The sequence below is a fragment of the Mytilus trossulus genome, chromosome 11, assembly GCF_036588685.1.
Source record: "Mytilus trossulus isolate FHL-02 chromosome 11, PNRI_Mtr1.1.1.hap1, whole genome shotgun sequence".
NCBI classification, from domain to species: Eukaryota; Metazoa; Mollusca; class Bivalvia; order Mytilida; family Mytilidae; genus Mytilus; species Mytilus trossulus.
Window position 1 is genome coordinate 3792309 of NC_086383.1, and position 19185 is coordinate 3811493.

Sequence of the window (19185 nt, forward strand, 5' to 3'; positions counted from 1 at the left end):
TATAACTGTCATTACTAAAATCAGCCAAATCATTTTTATTTTATTATTCAAGCTATGATGGTAAGATGTAGTGGTTGTTTTAAATCATGTCTTTGAACTTCAGTGTCCTAATTGTCTTTAAAATTATTTACACCAGAATGTTGTTTACTAAGGTAAAATTGCTGAAAGACCCCCTATTAATTATAGAAATCTATCATTTAACATTAATCCTTTTTTTATATTGTTTGGAGATATAAAAGTAAAATAAATTACACGATAAATAACATTGCCCCCCTCCTCCATCAAGGCTGTTTGTATCTACAGAATTCATTCGCCAGCATCACAATTGAGGTTCCAAATGGGGTTTATAGAAATATTGGGGTTAAACTGCCCAATACTTTGAAATCTAAATATTAAGGCACATCTCTTTTTTCTATTTCTATTTTTTCTTTTTGTTTTACCTATTTTTCTCTAAAACAAAATATGTTACTTTAGTTAACTCTTCGGCATAAAAAAGTAACACTACTACTTCTCCAATTAAACACTTTTTTTCATTACAAACAGTGAAGAAAAAAAGAAAACAACACAGTTTTACAATAACTGTAAGTACATGTAGTACGACCAGGACAGAACCCCATAACTGTAAGTACATGTAGTACGACCAGTACAGAACCCCATAACTGTAAGTACATGTAGTACGACCAGGACAGAACCCCATAACTGTAAGTACATGTAGTACGACCAGGACAGAACCCCATAACTGTAAGTACATGTAGTACGACCAGGACAGAACCCCATAACTGTAAGTACATGTAGTACGACCAGGACATAACTCCATAACTGTAAGTACATGTAGTACGACCAGGACAGAACCCCATAACTGTAAGTACATGTAGTATGACCAGGACAGAACCCCATAACTGTAAGTACATGTAGTATGACCAGGACAGAACCCCATAACTGTAAGTACATGTAGTACGACCAGGACAGAACCCCATAATTCAAATGACATCTGTGGCCTTTGTTAGTCTTGTATTTTTTTAAATTTAGTTTCTTGTGTACAATTTGGAAATTAGTATGGCGTTCATTATCACTGGACTAGTATATATTTGTTTAGGGGCCAGCTGAAGGACGCCTCCGGGTGCGGGAATTTCTCGCTACATTGAAGACCTGTTGGTGACCTTCTGCTGTTGTTTTTTTATTTGGTCGGGTTGTTGTCTCTTTGACACATTCTCAATTTTATAAAATACGCTGAGAAAATACGTGTGATAGAGGGATAATTTGCAATTATTTTCTTTTAACGTTTCCTTTTATCTCCAGACAGACCAGATTTTTAGATAAATACTTTTCCAAACAAATAGTCTTCTAAACTTCGATAGATTGTTAAGAATGAATAATGAAATTTGACCTAACAAATATATATCATCAGCTACCTTTTGATGCCTCTCTCTATTAACATTGTACGCGTACAACAACACTAGTACCTTTGAATGCCTCTCTCTATATATATATTAACATCGTTCAACAAACACTGAAATCTGGGTCGAAATTAATGTGATTTTTGTAGCTGTGTGTAGGCTGTCGATACGTTGTATATTGGGGCGTCGGCTTCACATCGCTGTGTCAGAGAAGTGTAATTGTGTGATATTACAATATAAATCGATTTGTATAATTCATAATCAGTTTTACATCCGACAACATGGGTCTCAGTGATGCAGCTTTGGCGATTAAATTAGCTCTAATTTTTATAATCGTCGGATTTCTCCTTCATATAATTGGATTTGGAGCACCTTACTGGTCAGATAATATAGCATTTAACAGAGGATTATGGCAGTCATGTAGCAAAATTACAGATTCTTGTAGCTCTGTAAACACGGATGTCAATTTTGGATGTGAGTATATGTAGATTGGTCAAAGTTTAGGGGGTCCGGGGTTAGATTACCCCTTGCTTGTAGATTGGTCAATGTTTAGGGAGTCCCGGGTTTGTATTACCCCTTACTTGTAGATCGGTCAATGTTGAGGGGGTCCCGGGTTTATATTACCCCTTACTTGTAGATTGGTCAATGTAGAGGGTGTCCCGGGTTATATTACCCCTTACTTGTAGATTGGTCAATGTAGAGGGTGTCCCGGGTTTATATTACCCCTTACTTGTAGATTGGTCAATGTTTAGGGTGTCCCGGGTTTATATTACCCCTTACTTGTAGATTGGTCAATGTTTAGGGTATCCCGGATTTATATTTTATGTGGCCTTCTTGTCTGCGTCAGACACGAGGAGGACTGTGTAAATACCACAGCTCCTTGAGTACCGCCCCTTGGTGTCTGTTGCAGTAGGGAAACCTACACTATTCTCAATACCTGTTTACTGCAGTATATGTTATTTGCTGTGAATATACATAAACTTTTTCATTTGTGTTTGTTTTTCTGCATCAGATACGAGGAGGATTGTTAGAGCTTTAAAGATCACAATCCTAGAGCATCGTCCCTTGGTGTCTTTTGCAGCTAAACAATCATTTATTTTATATTTTATATTTATACATTTTCAGCAAAATATTATAAAATCAAGTGAGAAAAAAAATAAATAAATGGGGTTTGCCACATCTCTGGAGTAGCAACTCTCAAATACTTTTTTATTTAACAAATAATACCTGTATGACTATTTCAATAGTTTATATTACAATGTTATGTAAAATACTGTATGTTATATCAATCATATATGTTATGTGTATATGCCCCCCTGGGGACCTAATTTGGAAAATAAAACTTATCTTATCTTATCTTATCTTATCTATATTACCCCTTACTTGTAGATTGGTCAATGTTGAGGGGGTCCCGGGGTTATATTACCCCTTACTTGTAGATTGGTCAATGTTTAGGGTGTCCCGGATTTATATTACCCCTTACTTGTAGATTGGACAATGTTTAGGGAGTCCCGGGTTTATATTACCCCTTTCTTGTAGATTGGTCAATGTTGAGGGGGTCCCGGGGTTATATAACCCCTTACTTGTAGATTGGTCAATGTTGAGGGGGTCCCGGGCTTATATTACCCCTTACTTGTAGATTGGTCAATGTTGGAGGGGTCCCGGGGTTATATTAACCCTTACTTGTAGATCGGTCAATGTTTAGGGAGTCCCGTGTTTATTTTACTCCGTAATATAGATTGGTCAATGTTTAGGGTGTCCCGTGTTTATAAGATAAGATAAGATAAGATAAATTTTATTTTCCAAATTAGGTCCCCAGGGGGGCATATACACATAACATATATGATTGATACAACATACAGTATTTTACATAACATTGTAAAATAAACTATTGAAATAGTCATACAGGTATTATTTGTTAAATAAAAAAGTATTTGAGAGTTGCTGCTCCAGAGATGTGGCAAACCCCATTTATTTTTTTAATTTTTTTTTTTTTTTTTTTTTCTCACTTGATTTTATAATATTTTGCTGAAAATGTATAAATATAAAATATAAAATAAATGATTGTTTAGCTGCAACAGACACCAAGGGACGATGCTCTAGGATTGTGTTTATATTACCCCTTACTTGTAGATTGGTCAATGTTTAGGGTGTCCCGGGTTTATATTACCCCTTACGTGTAGATTGGTCAATGTTTAGGGAGTCCTGTGTTTATATTACCCCTTACGTGTATATTGGACAATGTTGAGGGGGTCCCGGGGTTATATTACCCCTTACTTGTAGATTGGTCAATGTAGAGGGTGTCCCGGGTTTATATTACCCCTTACTTGTATATTGGACAATGTTTAGGGTGTCCCGGGGTTATATTACCCCTTACTTGTAGATTGGACAATGTTTAGGGAGTCCCTTGTTTATATTACCCCTTACTTGTATATTGAACAATGTTTAGGGTGTCCCGGGGTTATATTACCCCTTACTTGTAGATTGGTCAATGTAGAGGGTGTCCCGGATTTATATTACCTCTAACTTGTAGATTGGTCAATGTTTAGGGGGTCCCGGGTTTATATTACCCCTTACTTGTAGATTGGTCAATGTTGAGGGGGTCCAGGGTTTATATTACCCCTTACTTGTAGATTGGTCAATGTTTAGGGTGTCCCGGGTTTATATTACCCCTTACTTGTAGATTGGTCAATGTTTAGGGTGTCCCGGGGTTATATTACCCCTTACTTGTAGATTGGTCAATGTAGAGGGAGTCCCTTGTTTATATTACCCCTTACTTGTATATTGGACAATGTTTAGGGTGTCCCGGGGTTATATTACCCCTTACTTGTAGATTGGTCAATGTTGAGGGGGTCCCGGGGTTATATAACCCCTTACTTGTAGATTGGACAATGTTTAGGGAGTCCCTTGTTTATATTACCCCTTACTTGTATATTGGACAATGTTTAGGGTGTCCCGGGGTTATATTACCCCTTACTTGTAGATTGGTCAATGTAGAGGGTGTCCCGGATTTATATTACCCCTTACTTGTAGATTGGTCAATGTTTAGGGTGTCCCGGGGTTATATTACCCCTTACTTGTAGATTGGTCAATGTAGAGGGAGTCCCTTGTTTATATTACCCCTTACTTGTATATTGGACAATGTTTAGGGTGTCCCGGGGTTATATTACCCCTTACTTGTAGATTGGTCAATGTTGAGGGGGTCCCGGGGTTATATAACCCCTTACTTGTAGATTGGACAATGTTTAGGGAGTCCCTTGTTTATATTACCCCTTACTTGTATATTGGACAATGTTTAGGGTGTCCCGGGGTTATATTACCCCTTACTTGTAGATTGGTCAATGTAGAGGGTGTCCCGGATTTATATTACCCCTAACTTGTAGATTGGTCAATGTAGAGGGAGTCCCGGGTTTATATTACCCCTTACTTGTAGATTGTTCAATGTTTAGGGAGTCCCTTGTTTATATTACCCCTTACTTGTATATTGGACAATGTTTAGGGTGTCCCGGGGTTATATTACCCCTTACTTGTAGATTGGTCAATGTTTAGGGTGTCCCGGGTTTATATTACCCCTTACTTGTAGATTGGTCAATGTAGAGGGTGTCCCGGGGTTATATTACCCCTTACTTGTAGATTGGTCAATGTAGAGGGTGTCCCGGGGTTATATTACCCCTTACTTGTAGATTGGTCAATGTTTAGGGAGTCCCGGGTTTATATTACCCCTTACTTGTAGATTGGTCAATGTTTAGGGTGTCCCGGGTTTATATTACCCCTTACTTGTAGATTGGTCAATGTAGAGGGTGTCCCGGGTTTATATTACCCCTTACTTGTAGATTGGTCAATGTAGAGGGTGTCCCGGGGTTATATTACCCCTTACTTGTAGATTGGTCAATGTAGAGGGTGTCCCGGGGTTATATTACCCCTTACTTGTAGATTGGTCAATGTTTAGGGAGTCCCGGGTTTATATTACCCCTTACTTGTAGATTGGTCAATGTAGAGGGTGTCCCGGGTTTATATTACCCCTTACTTGTAGATTGGTCAATGTTGAGGGGGTCCCGGGGTTATATTACCCCTTACTTGTAGATTGGTCAATGTTTAGGGTGTCCCGGGGTTATATTACCCCTTACTTGTAGATTGGTCAATGTAGAGGGAGTCCCTTGTTTATATTACCCCTTACTTGTATATTGGACAATGTTTAGGGTGTCCCGGGGTTATATTACCCCTTACTTGTAGATTGGTCAATGTTGAGGGGGTCCCGGGGTTATATAACCCCTTACTTGTAGATTGGACAATGTTTAGGGAGTCCCTTGTTTATATTACCCCTTACTTGTATATTGGACAATGTTTAGGGTGTCCCGGGGTTATATTACCCCTTACTTGTAGATTGGTCAATGTAGAGGGTGTCCCGGATTTATATTACCCCTAACTTGTAGATTGGTCAATGTAGAGGGTGTCCCGGGGTTATATTACCCCTTACTTGTAGATTGGTCAATGTAGAGGGTGTCCCGGGGTTATATTACCCCTTACTTGTAGATTGGTCAATGTTTAGGGAGTCCCGGGTTTATATTACCCCTTACTTGTAGATTGGTCAATGTTTAGGGTGTCCCGGGTTTATATTACCCCTTACTTGTAGATTGGTCAATGTAGAGGGTGTCCCGGGTTATATTACCCCTTACTTGTAGATTGGTCAATGTAGAGGGTGTCCCGGGTTTATATTACCCCTTACTTGTAGATTGGTCAATGTTGAGGGGGTCCCGGGGTTATATTACCCCTTACTTGTATATTGGACAATGTTAAGGGTGTCCCGGGTTTATATTACCCCTTACTTGTAGATTGGTCAATGTAGAGGGTGTCCCGGGTTTATATTACCCCTTACTTGTAGATTGGTCAATGTAGAGGGTGTTCCGGGTTTATATTACCCCTTACTTGTAGATTGGTCAATGTAGAGGGTGTCGCGGGTTTATATTACCCCTTACTTGTAGATTGGTCAATGTAGAGGGAGTCCCGGGTTTATATTACCCCTTAATTGTAGATTGGTCAATGTTTAGGGTGTCCCGTGTTTATATTACCCCTTACTTGTAGATTGGTCAATGTTTAGGGGGTCCCGGGTTTATATTACCCCTTACTTGTAGATCGGACAATGTTTAGGGTGTCCCGGGTTTATATTACCCCTTACTTGTAGATTGGTCAATGTAGAGGGTGTTCCGGGTTTATATTACTTTCTCATTGGCAATCATACACATCTTCTTTTTAATATTAATCTAATCATCGTTGGTCAACCTTTCACCATTTATTTGAAGTTTGGCAAATATAGACCCGCAGCTACATGTAAGGTGCACTTTTAGATGGTGATGTAAATGGACGTGACTAATTGCCCCTGTATTCATCAGTACGAGTGGTTTAAATTACACCTTTATAAATAATAACATCCGAATCAGAAGTGCTATATACTTATGTATGGTATTATAAGTGACATTATCTATATTTAATCTATAATGTATTCTGATTTCTCGTTGCACTGAAGACCTGTTGGTGACCTTCCGCTGTTGTCTGCTATATGGTCGGGTTGTTATCTCTTTGGCACATTCCACATTTCCATTCTCAATTTTATATGATAACTTGTTATATCCCCCTTCGCTCTCTCTCTCTCTCTCTCTCCTTGAAAATTTTCGAGCTACGTTCCTGTCTGGTAAATATTCATGAACCGAATAAATATTATGGTCAGCTCAATATGTTTACTAGTATATAATAAACTGTCACTTTATTTTTCACGCCTTGTTTGAGCTGTTTTTGTCCTTGATTTCTTTGTCATGTTAATGAGTGTTATTTTTATTGCAAATGTTTGATATACTAATCAGTGAATTTATTTTGCCCATTTATACGGGTCTTCTATCATGTCTATTAGAAATCAAATTGATCTTTATCTAAAGTTGATTTTGTAATAAGATATAAATGATGTAGCCTGAGATTGTGACCTTTTCCAGAATTCCCGCCGAGGTTTATCGGAATAAGTTATAATACATGAACGTCTGTACAATATTTATAATGATATATTTCGCTACAAATCTAAAATCCATTCAATGCATATCTTCACACATGTTTTCACGTTGTTATTTTTATAATGGAGTTAAGCCCAGCACAAGGTCATTACGCTGCAGATCGTTGTTCCCATGATAACTGAAACATTTATTTGTGTAGATAAGGGATGCATGACAACTTCTTGAATATTTTTGTTATGTACAATACATGTCATGTTAGTTGATAATGTATTGTGTGTAGTGTGTAGTTCGGAATGATTGATGAGCAACACAGGGGCGTGCACTTGTTTTTCTACAACTTTTAACTTAATTTTGATAAAAAGGCGAAGTTTGGTGTGGGTGTGAAATGAATCAGCGGATTAAATTAAATATGTCGTTTAATTTATTTAAAACAGATGAAAAAGAGGGGATAATTGAGAAAAATAGGTAAAAAAAGAAAGAGAATTACCGGACTAGTGGCGGATCCAGAAATGTTCATAAGTGAGGGGCCCACTGACTGACCTAGGAGGGGTCCCGCTCCAGTCACGCTTCAGTGATTCCATATATAAGCAAACAATTTTTTCCCAAAAAGGAGGGGGCCCTTCCCCCCCCCCCTTATCCGCCCCTCAAATAATTCGATGGTTAAATGCAAAAATAAAGAACAGAATGGAAAATAAAATAAAGAGTTAAAGGAACCTCATCCAGAACTTCGCGTAGCTCTTTCAGTTCAAATATGGTATGTATGGTGTCATAATCTCTGTCTAATTTTATTTGAAGCCGTTTTTCTTTATTCCTTATTTTCTTGATTTTTACAACTGCTTAATCATATTAATAAAACAATTCATATTCTCTATTGTGTTGTCCTATTTTTCAGAGCTGTACATTATTACTTGTTGAATTGGAAGCAATATAATCGACAGGGAGGGCTTGGGGTGGTGGAGGGGGACGTCCGGCTATCCAATTGATTCAGATCAACATGATCTATTCGAAAACTGTATATTTTATCTCACAGAAAAATCATCATCCTTTTACCATGTTTATTACAATTACTAGCTATTAGACATACAATCATTGACAATTGACATTTACAGTAGATGTTATCGCCATGAATCATCCATAATAATTATATCACAAGATAAGGACATAGTTTTTACAGACAACTTAACACGAGATGAATATGAATGATCATGTGACATGTACAATTCATTGTTATATTATCATCTGAATCACAGGCGGATCCAAAAGGGGGGGGGGGGCTTGGGGGCCCGCCCCCCCCCCTTTCGTGAGAAAAATTTGGTTGATTATATAGGGAATCATTGAAGCATGATTGGAGCGACCCCCCTTAGGTCAGTCAGCGGGCCCCCCTTAGGAAATATTCTGGATCCGCCACTGTATGTGCAAAACCTCTTATACGAAGACTTTGTATTATAAATTGTAAATACTAAGAGGTTGGGGCAGCCACTCTCTAAAACAAAACTGAGCGATTATCCTTAAATTCTTTTTAACTATTTTGGAATACAAAAATGTATATAGGTGTAAGCATGTATGATTAAATTGCGACACTGCAGCTATTCGCAACTTAAAGGAAATTAGCTACGAAGCGGTATAAGAATGTGAATGATAAAGCGTAACTTCTTTTTTTGATGCCCCCGCCGTCACGGAGAGAGTATCAAGTTTACCCGTGTCCGTCTGTACGTACTTATGCACGGCCAAAAATTGGGGTTCCGTCCTCTCACTTTAGTTTGCCGCAACTAAATGTTACAGTTATGAAACTTATTATACAAAAAGCTTGTTACCACAAAACATAGATTAAATTTGAGTATAACGGTCAAGGCCACGTGAAAATTATCAACATACAAACAATGAATCTATCATGGCTTTCGTGAATTATTTGGAAAATATGGATGTATATAAAAACAAAACATATGAGGCGAAGATTAAGTCTAATCAGAACGTCTCTATTATTCTATATGTTATACAGAGGACTAAATGATCAACTTATCGTAAGCTTTAATTTTTATTTACTTATTTTCTTCAGTCATGTCAGCACTGGCCCGTCATTTACTATAATGGTTACCCCTCATATATCATCAGGGGCGGATCCAGCCATTCAAAAAAGGGGGTCCAACTATATGTCCCCATTAATCGACCTAAAAAGGGGGGAGTTCCAATCCCCGGACCCTCTCCCTGTGGATCCGCCACTGATCATGTAAATGTATACACCGATGTCTCCATACAGCTTTGCATATATACATATATATAGATTTCACATAGCAACATGATCCTCTCTAGATAATTGAGTGATTTTATCTATTTCAGTTGGAGACTATTTAACGGCCACGAAGACCTTCGAATGTTTCGGATTAATTGGATCTATTGCCTGTTTAGTACTCATTGGAATATTTATCTGCGTAGGGAGATGTTCCGGAAGTAAATGCATTGCCGTTTTCAATGTCATCGCATTATTAGGGACTGGTAAGTCTAATACGAATAGATTCATGTATATTCACTCATGCCTAAAGAAATAAAAAATTGTGAAGAAAAAGTCACTTTAACAGTTATCCAATAGAACAACACAAACAAATGAAAGACATTTAACGGACAAAAATGTTCAACGAAAGACAATTTCTATGTATCTAAAACGGAAGCAATCAAAAATATGCTAACAACAATCATTTCTATACATTACGATTCAATTAAGATATACTAACAACAATCATTTATATACATAAATGTCCATATTAAGATATACTAACAACAAATCATTTCTATACATAAATGTCCATATTAAGATATACTAACAACAAATCATTTCTATACATAAATGTCCATATTAAGATATACTAACAACAATCATTTCTATACATAAATGTCCATATTAAGATATACTAACAACAATCATTTCTATACATAAATGTCCATATTAAGATATACTAACAACAATCATTTCTATACATAAATGTCCATATTAAGATATACTAACAACAATCATTTCTATACATAAATGTCCATATTAAGAAATACTAACAACAATCATTTCTATACATAAATGTCCATATTAAGATATACTAACAACAATCATTTCTATACATAAATGTCCATATTAAGATATACTAACAACAATCATTTCTATACATAAATGTCCATATTAAGATATACTAACAACAATCATTTCTATACATAAATGTCCATATTAAGATACACTAACAACAATCATTTCTATACATAAATGTCCATATTAAGATATACTAACAACAATCATTTCTATAAACAATCATTTCTATACATGAATGTCCATATTAAGATATACTAACAACAATCTCGACAATCATGACTATATCAAACATTAGAAAGAATGGGAAAATAACTGTCATATTTTTGGCTTGGTATATCATGTACATTCATTTTCCAAATAAATGCACTAATACGTTGGATAAGCTGACCGGAATAGAGGGCACAAGGTCGGACTTCAATTAAAAAAAATATACTAAACATCTTAAGGCTTTTATAGTGTATTTTTCTTTGAATATATAAGATCTTCACTTAACATGCTTAAGCACTTACAATGTACATCTAATAAGCAATAATATGTTCGCCCTATCAGTACATTTCACGAGAGAGAAAAAAAAACACCAGTATAAGTAGATTTAATTGCATATCTAAATTCATCATCCTTTTGAAGTTTTCAACCCTAGTCTTTAAGTTTCGTATAAACTGCATCCTGTGATGTAATATTCAACCTTTTGTATTATTTCTTGTCAAATATAAACGCCAATGAGACTCTATCAAAACTTTAGCCTACAACAAATGTACAAGGAACTGACGACACTCGGTTTTATATTCTATTCTGGTAACTATTACATCATCCAATGTTAAACCTACAACAAATATACAAAGAACTGACGACACTCGGTTTTATATTCTATTCTGGTAACTATTACATCATCCAATTTTAATCCTACAACAAATGTACAAGGAACAGACGACACTCGGTTTTATATTCTATTCTGGTAACTATTACATCATCCAATGTTAAGCCTACAACAAATGTACAAGGAACTGACGACACTCGGTTTTATATTCTATTCTGGTAACTATTACATCATCCAATGTTAAACCTACAACAAATATACAAAGAACTGACGACACTCGGTTTTATATTCTATTCTGGTAACTATTACATCATCCAATGTTAATCCTACAACAAATGTACAAGGAACAGACGACACTCGGTTTTATATTCTATTCTGGTAACTATTACATCATCCAATGTTAAGCCTACAACAAATGTACAAGGAACTGACGACACTCGGTTTTATATTCTATTCTGGTAACTATTACATCATCCAATGTTAAGCCTACAACAAATGTACAAGGAACTGACGACACTCGGTTTTATATTCTATTCTGGTAACTATTACATCATCCAATGTTAAGCCTACAACAAATGTACAAGGAACTGACGACACTCGGTTTTATATTCTATTCTGGTAATGATTACATCATCCAATGTTAAGCCTACAACAAATGTACAAGGAACTGACGACACTCGGTTTTATATTCTATTCTGGTAACTATTACATCATCCAATGTTAAGCCTACAACAAATGTACAAGGAACTGACGACACTCGGTTTTATATTCTATTCTGGTAACTATTACATCATCCAATGTTAAGCCTACAACAAATGTACAAGGAACTGACGACACTCGGTTTTATATTCTATTCTGGTAACTATTACATCATCCAATGTTAAGCCTACAACAAATGTACAAGGAACTGACGACACTCGGTTTTATATTCTATTCTGGTAACTATTACATCATCCAATGTTAAGCCTACAACAAATGTACAAGGAACTGACGACACTCGGTTTTATATTCTATTCTGGTAATGATTACATCATCCAATGTTAAGCCTACAACACATGTACAAGGAACTGACGACACTCGGTTTTATATTCTATTCTGGTAACTATTACATCATTCAATGTTAAGCCTACAACAAATGTACAAGGAACAGACGACACTCGGTTTTATATTCTATTCTGGTAATGATTACATCATCCAATGTTAAGCCTACAACAAATATACAAGGAACTGACGACACTCGGTTTTATATTCTATTCTGGTAATGATTACATCATCCAATGTTAAGCCTACAACAAATGTACAAGGAACTGACGACACTCGGTTATATATTCTATTCTGGTAACTATTACATCATCCAATGTTAAGCCTACAACAATGGTACAAGGAACTGACGACACTCGGTTTTATATTCTATTCTGGTAACTATTACATCATCCAATGTTAAGCCTACAACAAATATACAAGGAACTGACGACACTCGGTTTTATATTCTATTCTGGTAATGATTACATCATCCAATGTTAAGCCTACAACAAATGTACAAGGAACTGACGACACTCGGTTTTATATTCTATTCTGGTAACTATTACATCATCCAATGTTAAGCCTACAACAAATGTACAAGGAACTGACGACACTCGGTTTTATATTCTATTCTGGTAACTATTGCATCATCCAATGTTAAGCCTACAACAAATGTACAAGGAACTGACGACACTCGGTTTTATATTCTATTCTGGTAACTATTACATCATCCAATGTTAAGCCTACAACAAATGTACAAGGAACTGACGACACTCGGTTTTATATTCTATTCTGGTAACTATTACATCATCCAATGTTAAGCCTACAACAAATATACAAGGAACTGACGACACTCGGTTTTATATTCTATTCTGGTAATGATTACATCATCCAATGTTAAGCCTACAACAAATGTACAAGGAACTGACGACACTCGGTTTTATATTCTATTCTGGTAATTATTACATCATCCAATGTTAAGCCTACAACAAATGTACAAGGAACTGACGACACTCGGTTTTATATTCTATTCTGGTAACTATTACATCATCCAATGTTAAGCCTACAACAAATGTACAAGGAACTGACGACACTCGGTTTTATATTCTATTCTGGTAATGATTACATCATCCAATGTTAAGCCTACAACAAATGTACAAGGAACTGACGACACTCGGTTTTATATTCTATTTTGGTAATTATTACATCATCCAATGTTAAGCCTACAACAAATGTACAAGGAACTGACGACACTCGGTTTTATATTCTATTCTGGTAACTATTACATCATCCAATGTTAAGCCTACAACAAATGTACAAGGAACTGACGACACTCGGTTTTATATTCTATTCTGGTAACTATTACATCATCCAATGATATGTAAGCCATCACATTTTTTAAGCTGTGTATAATTACTCCGATAAAACTCGAGTATCCCGAAAAAGAAAATAGAGAGAAGAACGGGATAAAGCATTTGTATTTTAATCAGATTCAACTAACTGTATTGTTCATGCTTTCATACAAAAAATCGTTATAAATATACTCGATATAAAAAAGATGTGATTGCAATTGAGACAACTCTCCACATGAGACCAAAATGACACAGAAATTAACAACTATAGGTCACAGTACGGCCTTCAACAATGAGCAAAACCCATATCGCACAATCAGCTATAAAAGGCCCCAAAATGACAATGTAAAACAGTTCAAACGAAAAAAGTAACTGCCAAACTTTTATATATATATACATTAAAAAAATGAACGAAAAACAAATATGTAACACATAAATCAACGACAACCACTGAATTACAGGCTCCTGCTCCTTAGGGCATACCAAAACACTGAATTAATGCCAAATGACTTATCAAAAATAAATCTATGTACTGGACTCCTTTTTTTCTACATATATTGCATGTATATGTCCATGATCCAGTAGTTTTAGGGTCGGATCAACGATTTATATACGACCTTAAAATTTGAAAATGTTTGGTCGTATATTGGTATGATGTTGGCGTCGTCGTCGTCCTCATCCGAAGACATTTGGTTTTCGCACTATAACCAATTGGATCATACTTCACATTCATATGTCGTGGAAAAAAACATGATATATTTTAAATTTGGGTGATCAAATTGGAGTGTACGCTATCACAATACATCCAGTTTGGTTGTAAAATTTATATTTTTCAAATTATACTTATCATGCGTGTATATGTTTTATTAATGTTTTATAATTATAATTCTGTTTACTTTGTGAGATTTAAGTCTGTTTATTCTCTTTGCAGGTGCTTGCATTCTGATTGCCATCATAATTTTTGCTTCCGAGTCTAACAACTTAGCCTGGGCATTTGGTCTGGCCACTACTGGAGGTGTTTGTTTCGCTCTTGCCGGAATATTCATGATCGTGTCTATGTGCCAGTAAGCACGTGACTAAGTATGGAAGACAGACATTATCATGTTAATGGTATTCACGTGACAAATTTAATTTCTGAGGATAAAAAAATAGAAATAGTTATAGTTATAAATATTACAAATAATGCTTACAATCAAAACGCTCTTCAAATATTTGGCCTTTTCAGAATCTAAAGCATCATGTGTAATTTCATTGTTCGTACCCTATTTAAAGTGAAAATAACGTCACGTCATTGGTTGAATTTCCATAGTTTGTAACGTTTTAAACCAATCAAAACGCTTTGGTGTACGCTTTTGAAAATATTTCCCAGGAAGCATTTGTTTTTAAAAGATGCCACTTTCCCACATAAGATGAATGATCGGTGCTTCACAAACTATTGTTGATTTGCATAATTCTAATTTTTTCTCTCCAGAAAACTGTATATATTTTGTATGTATAAATGATACATACTTATCAATGCATATATAGCTACAAGTTGTCATGCCATATAACTGTATACTATTTTGAGAATATATAATACTATTGAATACTATTTGCAGCATTTGAGTGCAATACTCAGTTCATTACCTCATTCATGTGTAACACGTGCTTTAATGTGTGTATACTGTGTATACACCATGTACACTCAGCGTATGTACAGGGTAACAGGTTGTATTACTGACATCACATTAATGGAACTACTGTTCTTTACTCTCTACTATTTTATCAAGTACGCAAAGGAACCAGATTTCAAATCTTCACAATGCTCTTCTCTCCGTCAAATAAGAGTCCACCCTATTTGTCATGTGTTTATCACAAACTTGTTATTTCCTAGACATTCTGTATGTTTAAATAGATCGTTTCAAACTGAATTTTTTAAGATTTAAAAGAATATTCAGGGGAAATATTATTTATTTCTGTTTTGAACTAATTGAAAATGATAATTAAACAAAATGATTTATTAACTAGCAATAGCCCTTGACGTCTCTCTAATTTTTCAACCTCATCTAAATATACAAATGTATGCATTTTTGTTTTGTTCTACATGAGTTATACACTCAGGCGTGTTTGTGAACGTTCTCTTGTTAAAACTAGTTTTTATAACTAAAAACATTATACTGCTCCTAATGTACGATTGAGAGCATGTTGGATGGAACGAACGAAAAAGAAAGGAAACCAGCTGAAATGATGTGTTTTTATATAGAAAATGTATATTAAAAAGGGGGATTGGCCCAAACGCCCTTGTTATATTTGCGAATGTTGGTATATCGTTGTATTTTTTATTATACTTTTTAGTGTGAAATATAGTGAACAATATTTTTTTATTATACATATATATATGCAATCGTGTTTTATTATTTTATGTAGGCATTTATTATATATGCATATTACTTTTTCTTACTTTAAAATAAAGGCTGATTAACCAAATGTTTTTATTTACTGTAAACCATTTTGGTAAAAACAAAGGGATAGTCAAATATCACACCAGTAAGGGAAAACATCGAAAAGCACCAACTAGGACTACACTGTGGTGCTCCGGAAGGGAAGGAGTTAAACACTTATAATGGCTTTATACTGTATGGATATTCTCATTATTCGAACAGCCGGGTTTAAATAATGTGACGTCATTGGTTGAATTCTAATTGTTTAGTACATTTTAAACGAATCCGTAAGTTTTGTTGTACGTTTTTAAAAATATTACCCGTAATGCATTAAATTTTGAAACAGATATTCAGTTTTCTAACTGCGTAGTAAGTGCAGTTTCACCAAGAACACCTTTCAATGATGACAAATGAGATGGTCACAACTCACCTATCCCACATGGAATTCTTAAATTCGACAGTAGAACCCTTCCTAATGTGTAAATACGCAGAATCATTAGTTTTGATATCTCTTACAAGGCTATATCACCAATCACGTGATACGGGAAAAAAATCCTTGCAACAACCATTGTCTAGGACTGTCGGTTGCCTAATACAATGAAAAATGTATGCCCCCATCGAACATACCTTCATGTGTTCAGTGAAAGTAGAAATTCACGCCTTTTATGAAGATTTACAAGTTATTTTGCAAAACCAACCAATGACACCAATTGAAATGTTACATAAGTTTATCCTATCATAGATATAAGATGTGTTATGAGTGTCAATGAGACGACTCTCCATCCAAGTCACAATTTGTAAAAGTAAACCATTATATGTCAAAGTACGGTTTTCAGACGGAGCCTTGGCTCACACCGAACAGCAAGCTACATGTATAAAGGGCCCCAAAAATGTTTAGTGTAAAACCATTCAAAAGGGAAAACAAACGGTCTGATCTATATAAAAAACGAAAAACGATTTTGAAATAAAGAAAATATGTACAACATCAACAAACGACAACTATAGTACTGAACATTAGATATTAGTATAAATATTTATCTACCATTTCCATTTGTCAAGGTAGATTGCAACATGTCAAGTTGCCGTAGTTCGACAATCAGTGGACGTGATAGATTAAATAAGATACACGCTCGACAATCAGTGGACGTGATAGAATGAATAAGATACACGCTCGACAATCAGTGGACGTGATAGATTGAATAAGATACACGCTCGACAATCAGTGGACGTGATAGATTGAATAAGATACACGCTCGACAATCAGTGGACGTGATAGATTGAATAAGATACACGCTCGACAATCAGTGGACGTGATATATTAAATAAGATACACGCTCGACAATCAGTGCACGTGCTAGATTAAATAAAATACACACTCGACAATCAGTGGACGTGATAGATTAAATAAGATACACGCTCAACAATCAGTGGACGTAATAGATTAAATAAGATACACGCTCAACAATCAGTGGACGTAATAGATTAAATAAGATACACGCTCGACAATCAGTGGACGTAATAGATTGAATAAGATACACGCTCGACAATCAGTGGACGTAATAGATTGAATAAAATACACGCTCGACAATCAGTGGACGTAATAGATTGAATAAGATACACGCTCGACAATCAGTGGACGTAATAGATTAAATAAGATACACGCTCAACAATCAGTGGACGTAATAGATTAAACAAGATACACGCTCAACAATCATTGGACGTAATAGATTAAATAAGATACACGCTCAACAATCATTGGACGTAATAGATTAAATAAGATACACGCTCAACAATCAGTGGACGTAATAGATTAAATAAGATACACGCTCAATTAAAAAAAAAACTACATTCTTATTTATCTGGTGACGGGACTTAGGGGTATATACAACCGTCATTTGGTCCATCTTGGGTTAGGGTTAGGGTTATATAGGGTTAGGGCACAACTGGACAGAGGTAGAGTGCCGACTACAAACACAAAGTCAATAGTAGGTTGTTGCAAGGATAATTTGCTTTACAACCTCGTTATCAAGTGCAAGTCAATATGCCCATGCTTCATTCATATCGATTCCTGATCATTCCTTTTACCGAACATACATATTGTAGTTTATGTTAAACCTATTCTCTATACTATGCGTCAATCCATAGAAAAATCAAAACCACGTTATGACAAGCTAGGATACTTCAACAACCCTATAATTTTGTTTTCCATCCGACAGTATGCTACGTTCTTTTTTTTTAATTTTTTTTTTTACCTTAGGCTGTATATGTTACACCAAACTCCGAAACAGTGGCGACGGTGCTTCGCTATAGTAGTAAAGAGGACGTAACCGCTATTTCGGAGTTCGATGTTACACATGAAACCAAATCAATCTATAGTTGATCTTCTTGCAATAACAGCACACGGAATTGTTAACTGTCGTGAAAGTTAGTTGTTTTAAGCGGAAAATGATTGAGATACCTTTCTCTTGAAGGTTTGGAATGTACTCAGTTCATTTATATATTTTGGAGTTTAGTATGACGCCAATTATCACCGAAGAAGTACAGAGTTTTGTGTAGGGGCCAGCTGAAGCCTCGGGGCTGAAGCACGCCTCTGGGTGTGTGATTTTACTCGCTGTGTAAAAGAACCCATTGGTAGCTAGTCTTCGGTTGTTGTCTGCAAGATACTTTATTCTCTAAAAATCAAAACCAAGTTTACAGAGAAACATACAATATAAATAAAAACACAATAGCTGAGATCACAAATGCAGTACAATCTTACAAAAAAACTAGTTCAAAATTATGTTGCTCTTTGGTCGTGTTGTTGTCTCTTTGCTACACTCCCCATTTGCATTCTCAATTTTATAAGTTGATGTTTAAAAAATCAAAAATTAAAACTATTAGTCGGAAGAGGATTGGCGCCTCTTTAAATTGGCAATAGAATAAATGAATACTTTATATTGTTAATATAGTCGGATTTATGTATACTATTATCAGCTCTTTGATCGGTTTGTTGTTTCTTTTACATATTCAACATTTCCAATCTCAAATTCATAAAATCAGGGTATAATTAGCATCATCTAAATAGGCAATGTATATATAATACATTATTATTTGTCAGGGGGATA

General features: G+C 35.5%; 1 protein-coding gene across 1 annotated transcript; it reads left to right on the top strand.

Moving 5' to 3' along the window:
* The first annotated feature begins 1441 nt into the window (after positions 1-1441).
* On the top strand, positions 1442-16127 carry LOC134690657 (uncharacterized). The gene is made up of 3 exons (XM_063550650.1): positions 1442-1871; positions 9734-9889; positions 14593-16127. The coding sequence occupies exons 1-3, from the start codon at positions 1679-1681 to the stop codon at positions 14727-14729; spliced, it is 486 nt and encodes a 161-aa protein (XP_063406720.1). The 5' UTR covers positions 1442-1678; the 3' UTR covers positions 14730-16127.
* The last annotated feature ends 3058 nt before the right edge of the window (positions 16128-19185 follow it).

Bases quoted from the DNA above. Each gene is read 5' to 3' on its own strand.
- LOC134690657 (XM_063550650.1), top strand. From the start codon at position 1,679: ATGGGTCTCAGTGATGCAGCTTTGGCGATTAAATTAGCTCTAATTTTT. The intron at 1,872-9,733 runs GTGAGTATATGT...TATCTATTTCAG, and splicing joins CACGGATGTCAATTTTGGAT to TTGGAGACTATTTAACGGCC. The intron at 9,890-14,592 runs GTAAGTCTAATA...TTCTCTTTGCAG, and splicing joins CATCGCATTATTAGGGACTG to GTGCTTGCATTCTGATTGCC.